The sequence below is a fragment of the Elephantulus edwardii genome, unplaced genomic scaffold (assembly GCF_000299155.1).
Source record: "Elephantulus edwardii isolate Elephantulus edwardi_28Jun2011 unplaced genomic scaffold, EleEdw1.0 scaffold00045, whole genome shotgun sequence".
NCBI classification, from domain to species: Eukaryota; Metazoa; Chordata; class Mammalia; order Macroscelidea; family Macroscelididae; genus Elephantulus; species Elephantulus edwardii.
Window position 1 is genome coordinate 13,288,114 of NW_006399795.1, and position 11,356 is coordinate 13,299,469.

The 11,356-nt window shown below is 47.3% G+C and overlaps 1 protein-coding gene across 1 annotated transcript in view; it reads left to right on the forward strand.

The window, feature by feature from the left end:
* The first annotated feature begins 9,381 nt into the window (after window positions 1-9,381).
* Window positions 9,382-11,356, forward strand: part of CEP104 (centrosomal protein 104kDa) — a 52,778-nt gene continuing 50,803 nt past the window's right edge. Inside the window, exon 1 of the mRNA XM_006885805.1 lies at window positions 9,382-9,512. Coding sequence (XP_006885867.1) covers window positions 9,400-9,512 — 113 coding nt within the window. The 5' untranslated portion in view covers window positions 9,382-9,399. The remainder of the gene's footprint in view (window positions 9,513-11,356) is intronic.

Consider the following 11,356-nt stretch of genomic DNA (forward strand, 5'->3'; position numbering starts at 1 on the left):
CCTCGATGTGTTTGTAGCTGCTTGGTCCAGCCCTCCGCCCAGCTGCGGGATCTGAACATATGGAAGCTGGGGTTCCCAGGACCCACCGAAGCCTGAAAACTACATTTCCCAGAAGGCCGAGCGCGTGGGGCGGGGATTCAGCCTCTACGCCGGCGCGGCCGGGGTCAGAGCCGGGTCGCGCGGCCTGGCGCACGCACCGATGTTCGCTGCCGCCGGCCCGGCTCGGTTGTCATGAGAGCGACGGCCGCGTCCCGGGCGATGGGAGGAGGCGGCCAGGGCTGCTCCTCGGCTGCCATTGCCACTGCTGCTCCGAGGGGCGGCGCTGCCCGGGGCAGCGGCAGAGGCGCCACCTGAGTCCACGTCATTGCCGGGGGGCCGAGGAGTCGGCACAGGGACACGGGCGGCCCCGCCCGGGCAAGGAGCCGAGGCCGGGCCTACCCGCAGGCATCCCGTTAGGCCGCCTCCCCGGGGGCGCCACCTGCCCGGGCCGCCCGCGGAGGACCCACCCGCCAGGTGTCGCCCCACCTGCTGGGGCTCCCGAAATTCCAGTCTAGGCGCCTTTCCCTTTTGATCAGGTACCTTTACGACATCTGCTGACATTATCGAGCCTTCAGTCCGTGCCAGGCTCTCGATCTAGCGGGTTTACAGCCGTGAGCTGGGAGGGAGGGATCCGGGGCGGTGATTTGGGACTCATCTTGGAAACCCTGCTTTGTCGCGTGCGCTGCTGATGAGCGGTAACCTGGAGTCCCAGGGCTGGAGGACTTTCGCATCCCAGGCAGGTTCTGTGCACTTGAGGCTTCAGACCTGCTGTTGTCCAAGGGACCAGCAGGGTCTTCTCGGAGACAGTGTCGGAAAGCTTACTGATGATGGTGGAAGCCAGGGCACCGCCGGCTGTGTTGGATGACATCCAGTAGAGCCCTGAATCCTCAGATCTGCTGGTGGTTTTACCTCGTCCGAAGTGTTTATCCTTAGCAGTGGTTTTCGTTTTCGTATCCCAGCTTGTCCTGCTCTGTACGCGCAGTTGACTGTGAACCAGAACTTCCACGGCTGACTTAACACAGAATGTGATCTGCTGGTCCAAAGACTGAAGAATGTTGCTCTGTCCCTGTCTAAGTTGAATTTCTTTTTGTCTCTCTCTGTCCCTGTCTCCCTCCCTCTCTCTGTCTCTCTCTTCTTCCCTTCCTTTTCTAACCCTCTTCCCTCCCATCCTCCCCCTAATGCATTTCAAATCCTTAACTTCCCCAGCTTCATAGCAAGGAGCTCTGGTGGCATGGTCTACAGAATGTTGTTTTGCTAAACCAAAGGTGTCCTTTCTCTGTCAGTTCAAATCCACCTGTGGCTCTGCAGCAGAAAGATAGGCAATCATCTCCCCTGTCTCATTTACAGCCTCAGAAACCCAGTGAAGCTATGGGTCAGTTCTGATTGGATGGCAGTGGGTGAGTGAGTTAGTGAGCCTTAGAGAAAGTAGCTTTGGTGACTGAAGTTTATAAGCATGTTACATGGCTAACCAAAGGGTTGTACCTCTTTGTTGGTTCAAATCCACCAGCAGCTCTGGGGGGACAAAATGGACAGTATTAGGGAGCTCTGGTGGCCTAGTGGCAAGAAGCTGCACTGCAGTCCCAGAGGTATGCGGTTCAAATCCACCAGATGCTCTGCTGGAGGAGGGGCAATCTCCTCCTGTACCAGTCTGATCCAGTTTAACAGTACACACACACACACACACACACACACACACACAGAGAGAGATAAAATTTTTAAAATTATTTTTTAAAAAATGTACAGTTAAGATTTACGGCCAGCAACCTGCTAGGGCTCACCGTAGGTTAGAATCAACTCGATGGCTGCAGTGGGTTTGCAACTCATGGTTGACCCTCAACCAGGTGGATTGATACAGTGACTGCTGCAATTGGCTTTTGTATGTCAAGAAGTGTGAGGATGGCAAAGGACAGGACTGGGTTCAGATCTTTTGTTCATAGGGTTGCTATGAGTGGACTTGAGGGCACCTAACAACAAGTAGAAATCTGGAGAGTAGTTGAGTGTTGCATTTAAATTATTTAAAAAAAAAAACACCAATGACATTTCTGTCTATAACAGAATGATACATATTGCTACATATTGAAAAACAGACTTCATAAAACAAAGAGCCCTGGCTCAGCTATGCCTGTATGTGTGGCATAAAAATGCTGAGGGATCAGTGCATGGGTGATTCACTGGTAGAATGTTCGCCTTTTATGCAGGAGCCACCCAGCTCAGTCTCTCAGTGATGATATCAGTCTTCAGCTGAAGATGCTTTCATGCTGAAGTTGTTTCACTGGAGCTACTAGACTAAGAGGGACTAGGAGTAAAGGCCTGGAGATCTACTCCCAAAAATCAGTCAGTGAATGCTTTCCATGTTACCACGGTTCTGTCCTCACCTGATCACAGGAAAGGGGCTGAGCAGGATTTCATTTGGCTATGCATGAGGTCACCATGAGTCAGGGCTCAGTGACAACAGAGAGTATGGTTGGTGAGGGAGCAAGGCAGCTTGGTGCTTGCTGGAGAGAGTCGCTGCCCAGTAAGGTAGCCGGAATCCTGCCTGCCTCAGGGTCACAAAGGCCATCTAGTAATCACTCACTCAGCAAAGTGTCTGCTCTTCCCAAAGTTCTAAAGGTAATTCTCTGAAGAGCCATGACATCAGGCTGGAGACTAAGGGGAACCTGATCAGGGCTCTAGTCTTCATAATTACGTGCTATATGTGGGAGAGTTGTACAGTGACTTGTTGTTGTTATGTGCCGTCGAGTCGTTTGCGACTCATAGCGACCCTATGTACAACAGCCCTAAACCGTGCTCTATCCTGTGCCAATCTCATTGCCTCTGACACATCCATCCCGATTACCCCAGTCACTGAATCAATCCACCTCATAGAGGGTCTTCCCCTCCTGCGCTGTCCCTCCACTCTGCCCAGCATGATGTCCCTCTCTAAAGACCTGTCTCTCCTTACAACATGTCCAAAGTATGTTGGATGGAACCCCAGAATCCTTGCCTCCAAGGAGCAGCTTGGTTTAACCCTCTCTAGGATGAATCTGTTTGTTTTCTTGGCAGTCCGTGGTACATTCAGTACTCTTCTCCGGCACCACAGCTCAAAGGCGTCAATTCTCCTTCTATCCTCCCTAGTTATTGTCCAACTCTTTGATGCATAACAAGTGATTGCAAAAACCATGGCCTGTATCAGGTGGACCTTAGTCTCCAGAGAGACACCGTTGCTCTTGAGTACTTTAGAGAGGTCCCTAACCGCAGACTTTCCCATCGCAATATGTGTTTTGATTTCCTGGCTACTGGTGCCAAGAGTGTTGACTGTGGAGCTGAGCAAACTGAAGCTGTGAACAATCTCAATCTCTTCACCATCCATCCTGATGCTACTGATTGGTCCAGTGGTGAGAATTTTTGTCTTCTTGACATTAAGCCTCAGTCCATTTTGAAGGCTGCAGTCCTTGACCCTCTGCAGTAAGTGCATGAGGTCCTCCTCAGTTTCAGCAAGCAGAGTTGTGTCATCTGCATAACGCAGATTGTTGATAGATCGTCCACCAATCCTAACGCCACGCTTCTCCTCATAGAGCCCAGCCTCTCGGATAATCTGCTCTGCATACAGGTTGAAAAGGTATGGAGACAGGACACATCCCTGGCGTACACCCTTCCCAATTTTGAACCATGCAGTGTTGCCCTGCTCTGTTCTGACGACTGCCTTTTGGTCCAAGTGTAGGTTTCGCATTAGCACGATTAAATGTTCTGGGATTCTGGATGATAAAAAGAGAATTGATGCCTTTGAGCTGTGGTGCTGGAGAAGAGTGTTGAATATACCATGGACTGACTGCTAGGAGAACAAACAGGCTTGTCCTGGAGAGGGTGAAGCCAAACTGCTCCTTGGAGTAAAGGATTCTGAAGCATCTTTTGACATATTTTGGGCAAGTTGCAAGGAGGGACCAGTCCTTGGAGAGGGACACAGTGATTGGGAGAGCGGAGGGATAGCGCAGGAGAGGAAGACCCTTGATGAGATGGATCGATTCAGTGATTGAGGTAATAGGAGTAGGTGTGTCGGAGACAGTAAGGTTGGCATAGGATAGAACAGGGTTTAGTGGTCTTGTACATAGGGTCGCTAAGAGTCACAAGCCACTCGATGGTACATAACAACAACATCATATGTCTTCCAGCAGTCAGGAAATCCAAAGACAACTTGCATTGGGCAAATCTGCTGTCAGGGATCTCTCCAGAGTACTGAATAGCTGAGATGTCAGTCTAGACACCATTATTTGCTATGCATCAGACATCTGGACAATGACTAAGGATGACAGAAGATTAATTGATGCCTTAGAATTGTGCTGGAGTAGAGTCTTGAACATACCATGGACCATCGAGAAAACAAATAGGTCTTTCTTGGAGAGAGGGAAACCAAGTTTCTCCGTGGAGGCTAGGATTTTGAAGCTCCATCTCATATACTTTGGGTACATGTCCAGGAGAGACCTGTCCTTAGAGGACATCATGCTTGGGAGGGTGGAGGGGATAATACAGGTGAGGAAGACCCAGGATGAGATAGATTGACACATCTAGGGCAATGGGGATAGGTATGTCAGAGTCAGTGAGACTGGCTCAGGATAAGGCAGACTTTGGAGCTCTTGTACATAGGGTCACTATGGGTCGCAAGTGACTCAACGGCACATAACAACAACATATGTCTTGGAGAGGGTGCTGCTGGAGTGCTCTTTGGAGGCAAAAATGATGAGGCTTCACCTCACATACTTTGGGCATGTTGTAGGAGGGGCTACTTCTTGGAGAAGGACGTGATCCTGGAAAGGATGGAGGGTCAGTGAAGGCAAGAAAGACCCTCGGTCAGGTGGATCATCGTAGTACCACTGTGGGCTCTGTGTCAGGACGGGTTAGGAAGGTGCAAGATAGAACAGGGTTCAGATCTTTTGTTTGTAGGGTCACTATGAATCGTACTAAACAGCACCTAACAACAACACAAAAGTAATTGGTGCCACCCTAGATAACTCATTTACTAATGGAAGGTTTACACAAAGGACTCCGTAGTATATAAGGTGGACCATCTCTGGGCAGGACGCAAAAGGGATCTTTACAAAAAAATACCCAGTTGAGGTGACTTCGTGGCCTCTGTAGTTTCTAAGTGTTTCTTCTAATTGGTTCACAAGTGTCAGTGCTTTGGTTTTGATTTTCTGGGGTGTTGGTGCAGCATACGGGGTGCAAAGGGTAATGCAGAAGGCACCTAACCCCCTCTGACGCCATGAGGAAAAGAGAGGTTCACCCTCGGCATCAGCCCTACAGAGTTCTATGAGACAGAGACAAGATCTGAACCCTGTTCTATCTTGCACCATCCTAACCCGTCCTGACACACTAGAGCCCACAGTGGCACTCATTATCATGATCCACCTGATCGAGGGTCTTCCCCGCCTTCACTGACCCTCTACTCTTCCCAGGATCACATCCTTCTCCAAGAAGTAGCCCCTCCTACAACATGCCCAAAGTATGTGAGGTGAAGCCTCATCATTCTTGCCTTCATCCTGCACCCTTTCCCCTTCACCAGTACCTCTCTCTCTGCGGGATTGATACTTCATTTCAGTGCCACACAGAACTCACAGGCCACACCATTTACCAGCCTGTTAGGGATGTTGTTGAGGCCATCAATCAGAACTGACTTCCCAGAGGCCATGAATCACACAGGAGGAAATTGCCCATCTTTGTCCCATGGAACAGCTGGTAAATTCAAAGCACCTGCCTGTGAGTTGACAGGACAACTCCTTACCCACTAGGCTACCAGAGTTAGAGAGTAATAGGTTCTCTTTGTCCTTGTAAAATAAAAGGTCAAGCAAGGGCATGACTTAAAAAATTGAAGCTGGTAACTAGCCGAAGGTGAAAACCCTCTGATACGGTGGTGGCTCAGACTACATCCTACCCTAATCCTGCCTCATTAACAGATCAGATAACTCATTCCAAAATGGGCCCATAGCCACAAGCGTAAAGGCCAGGATTTACAACACGTCACAAAATGGAAAAATGATTCTATCCAATTTCAGAAATGGAGGACAACCACATCCTGCTAGGGATCAAGGCTGGTATACCCTACTTGGCACATATTTTGAGGAGACACAGGTCAATCCATAACATGTAATCCTTGCTCCCACCAGCCATTGTGTGGAAGTCGCGGACTTTGGTTACCAAAACTTACCCAGTTCATGGTGACCCAGCGTCTGTTTCCAAGGCTGTAAATGCTACCAGGAGGAGCCTTATCTTTCTCCCTCAGAGCAGCTGCTGATTTCCGACTGCTAGACTCCTAGCTTTCCGTTACCAACCCAACCCAACCCTTAACCTCGTTTGCCATGAGGACACCCTAGACTGAGCTGTAATTCACTGCTCTGGGCCCTCATAGTGGATGTTGTTAGATACTGCCAAGTCGTTCCAACTTATAACAGCCGTGTGTGCAAGAGAGCAAAACACTGTGGTCCTGCCCCGCCTTCACAGGGGTTGCTGTGAGCCTACTGTAGCCACTATGTCAGGCCATCTTGTTGGGGCTCTTCTTTTCCCTGACCTGTCACCACACAGGGTGTCTTCTCCAGGGATTGGTCCCTCCTGATAACATGTCCTAAGTACGAGATGATGTCTCACTGGTCTCGCCCAGTAACATTCTTAGTGTACTTCTTCCAAGACACATTTGTTCACTCTTCTCATAATCACATTCTCTATGGTATATTCACTACTCTTCAGTTTTCCTTGTCTGTTGTCCAGCTTTCATATGCATGTGAGGCAATAGAAAATACTGAGCCATAGGTCAGGTGCACATTGCTCCTCAAAGTGACATCTTTGCTCAAAAGACTTTTAAAGGGAGCTCTGGTGGTTGAGTGCAATCCAGAAAGTACATGGTTCAAATCTACCAGATGCTCTGCTGGAGAAGGTTGGACAGTCTCCTCCTCTGACAGTCAGATCTGACTCGAAAGTATGCAATTTGGGGGTTGGGGGAAGACTTTTAAAAATATCTTTTTAGCAACAGATTTGCCCAATGCAAGATGTCATTTAACTTCTTGACCGTTGTTTACGGGAATAATGATTGTGGATCCAAGTAAAGCTAACCCCTTCACAACATCAGTATCAAGGGAGTTAGGACATTCAGAGCAGAGGTCTGTAACTGAGAGCTTTCAGTAAGTGTGGCTGGACTATAAATTTATGACAGGAAGTGAAGGCTGGGAAAGCAGATTGAGTCGAGACAAAGTAAGGACTGGAATCTTGGACCGGAAGCCCATGGTGGGTCCTTGGGCTAGCTCTTGGAGGGGGTGCTCTGGCAGGAGTGCCAGCGATGACTCAGAGGGCTCCTGCTCCAAGAGGGAGACGAGGCAGGAGTTAGCTAGGAAAGACTGGGACACAGAAGAAGGGGTGTGCATGATCCAAAGCCGCTCCAAAAGCAGAGCTGAGGAGGCCTGGCATCTGACTGCGTGGAGACGAGCCTGGGATGTGCTCAGGCAAGGGACTGCAGGCTCAGAGCCCGAGTCTTTCAAAGGCAGGTGGCAGGAGGTGGGACGGGGTGTCACGGGCTGATGAATTCCGTGGTTCACAGTGCACCAAAGGAAGATAGGACTGATAGTGGAGAGTGGACAGGGAGTCACATATGGCCCTGCTTTAATGCCATTTACTTCTAATACTGCAGTGTCTTTCAGTGAGCTTTATCTAAAAAATAACTTTTATCTGGTTTATCACTTTATTTTCAGCATCTTTTCTCATGTGTCCCAAGAAATGTTAGCAGCTGTCAGTAAAATTTTGATTGAAATGGTCCTCTTTGACTTCTAAGAATTAAAAAAAAAAAAAAAAAGGTCTGGGTCATACAGCAAGCATTTTTAAATAAGCAGCATTTATTATGTCTTTGTTACCTCTGCTGAGAACTTAAATGATTTACTTAGCCTATTCCTGAAAACCTTCTAGTGAAGTCTTTATTTTCTGTTTTGGTGAGAACTCTTTTGGTTGTAAATTAACTCAAAAGCATTTAAACAAAGGAATTTGTAACTAAGAAGTCCAAGGTTAGTTGCAGGGTTTTTTACTTTGTTTTAGTTTATACTTTAAATCTGGTTGGGTCTAAGAACTCAGAAGATGTCTGTCCACTTCTCTCAGCTCTGCTTACCCCAAGTTAACACCACTCTCTACCATGACCTCCTCATGGTGTGGTCTCTAGCATCCCAGACATCTATCCTACAGCTCACAGTTGTTGTCTGGCAGGTTTTCAGAGGCAATAAATCACACGGGAGGAGATTGCCCATCTTTCTTCCATGGTACAGCTGGTGGATTCAAACCACATGCCTTTGGGTTGACAGCACACCTCCTTACCACTCAGCCACCAATCTCCTCCAAGTCCTGAGTGAAGTCTCAGTGGGCCTATTTGAGTTGTGTTTTCATGTTCCCAGGAGCCTTGATGGTACCAAATTTTTTTATTTATTTTTTTTATGGTACCAAAATTAAAGCACTTAACTGTTAATCAAACAGTCAGCCGTCAAGTCCCACCAGCCACCACTCCGGTCCATGGAAGAAATGCGGCATTCTGCTCCCACAAAGATGGCAGCTTTGGAAGCCGTGTAGGACAGCTCTGGTCGGTCTTACAGGGCGGCTGAGAATCAGAAATGATTCCCAACAGTGGGTTTGGGGGCAGGGGGATGTCTTGTTTTGTTTTTTTACATTTACGTCATTGAAGCAGCTTCTCTGGCCAGTCACGGAATTTTTTGGTTGCTGAAACCTGAAAGATATGCTCATTTCCGATGTGGAGTGAGAACTCAGTGCTAGCTGAGGGGGTGGGGTAGGTCTGGGAGTGGGTAACATCTCTGGAGAAAGTTAAGATGAAGGAGCTATCTTCAAACATGGAGAGAGGATGGACGCCAAGCAGACAGTTATAGATTGGGCAAAAACAGGTTTCACAAGGCCACTCTCAGAAAAATGTTGAACTCTGGAAAGTCAGGTTTACCAGGAAAATCGTGACAAGAGAAAAGCCATTCACCTTGTATTTAAATGGACCTCTGAAGCAGTCCTTCCAGAAGGCTCCTTATGTGTGTATCTGTGCTTGACGTGTAAGTCTGTGCTTCATGGCTGGCTTAGGTGAATCTTTTCCTTCTCACTGTGTAACTTATTAACACACTGTTCAAATTTTTGCATATGTATTAGGGAAAATCAAGGTAAGTTAAATGTAGGAGCCTATTAAAAACATTTCACACAAAAAATTATAAAAACCATTTAACAGAAAACTAAAAGGTTTTCAAAATGATGGATAACTTGAACTCAATTCTTGTAAATAAAGTGCTAATTTTTATAATGTTGTTACTAAATTCCTTCCTCTTAAAGAACCCTCTCTTGCTTCTCTTAATAGCCCAACTGTGCAGAATGCCCCACAAGATTGGATTTGTGGTTGTCAGTTCTTCTGGACACGAAGACGGCTTCAGTGCCAGGGAGCTAATGATCCACGCACCAACTGTTAGTGGCTGGAGGTCTCCCAGGTACAGGGCTGGGGTGTGGTGGACAGAGGTCTCCCAGATACAGGGCTGGGGTGGGGGTGGACGGAGATCTCCCAGGTACAGGGTGTGGTGGGGGTGGATGGAGGTCTCCCAGGTACAGGGCTAGTGGTGGAGGTGGACAGAGGTCTCCCAGGTGCAGGGCTGGGGTGAGGGTGGATGGAGGTCTCCCAGATAACGGGCTGGGGTAGGATGGATAGAGGTCTCCCAGGTACAGGGTGGCGTTGGGGGTGGATGGAGGTCTCCCAGGTACAGGGCTAGTGGTGGGGGTGGACGGAGATCTCCCAGGTACAGGGCTGGGGTTGGGGGTAGATGGAGATCTCCCAGGTACAGGGTGGGGTTGGGGGTGGATGGAAGTCTCCTAGGTATCTGGGGTGAGGGATGACCAGGGACAGCAGGGCAGGAGAGTGTGATCTGGGATGGGACTGATCACTGGTGTGATTCTGGTTTTCCTTTCGTTTTACACTTCTATTTGATTGTAGAAGCTTAAAATGAAAGGGGTCACTATCAGTCGCAAGCAACTCAGTGCCACATAACAACAACAATCTATAGTTCAAGCATCAGAACCACAAGAGAGTCAGATTATCAATATAATATATTTAATTAAGGGAGCCCTGGTGCCCTAATGGTAAGAAGCTGTGCTGCAATCTCAAAGGCACGTGGTTCAAACCCACCAGCTGCTCCACAGTAGCAGGATAGGCAGTCTCCTCCCTCGTGATTAACTGCCTCTGAAAACCTGCCAGAGGATCAGTACACACAACAAACAACATATTTCTATTTCATGAACTGATAACTTTCCCCTCTGTTGTATGTTTTTATTTATTTTTTTTCTATAATTATATTTTATTAATTTTCATAAACATTTACAGAGATTTTGGGTTCCACTCATTCATTGTTGCACTATTCTCTCTACCCTCCTCCCAGTTTGTTCTTGTCCAAATGCCACAGTGCTTGTCAAAGCCAGTTCTGATTAATCTTCTTTGCCAGTGTGTCCTTTGCCATTCCCTATCACTCCTCCCTGAGAGAGACTTCACCCTGAGTCATAAGGAAAAGGGGATGGCGTATTCTCTTAGCTACTTCCTGCTGAAAAGGGACGCTGTGGGTTTCAGGGTGAAGATCTTCTCTCACTACTCTAAAGGGCCCCTTTGGCAGTAGGAAACACATAGACTATTATGGAGATTGATTTTGGAATTTAGATGCACTCTTATTGATTGTGCTTGGCCGTACATGTTCATATCCTTGAAGATGTATCATGGGGGTGTTGCAACCTAGAAGACACAAATTTGACTAACAAGTTATAAGTACATGAGTCAAAAATTATGGAAAAGTAAAAGAAAAGATTCTTTCATTGTTTTACAAACCCTCCCCCAGGTCCCCTCCACCATGTAGCCCTCGCTCTAGTCTCCTGTGATGACAGAAACTGTTGTATGTTTTTAAAGGAAATTTTTCCCTCTCCCTTTGTATCATTATCCCATGTACAGTTAAGAAAATATTCAAACAAAGAAGTCTAAAAGGACACTAAACAATCACCCACAGTTGTTTAACTCCTGTTGGTGTGTTGAGTCTGACTTCCTACTCTGCTGTCTTACCAGCTTGTATTTGTGTATTTCCCAGTACAGTAAAAGAATTTGTTATCTAACTCTTGATGTGTAATAATAAGCATTAACAGAAAAGCCTTCTGCAGCTTTTCCCTGAATATTTGTGTACCTTTAGAAAAGGGTTCATTATTTGAGTGTTAGTTTGACCTCTTTTTTTTTGTGATTCTCATATTATGTATTTTTTTTTTTTAAATTTAGTTTGTTTAGTTTTCATTTCAGTGAACATCTACA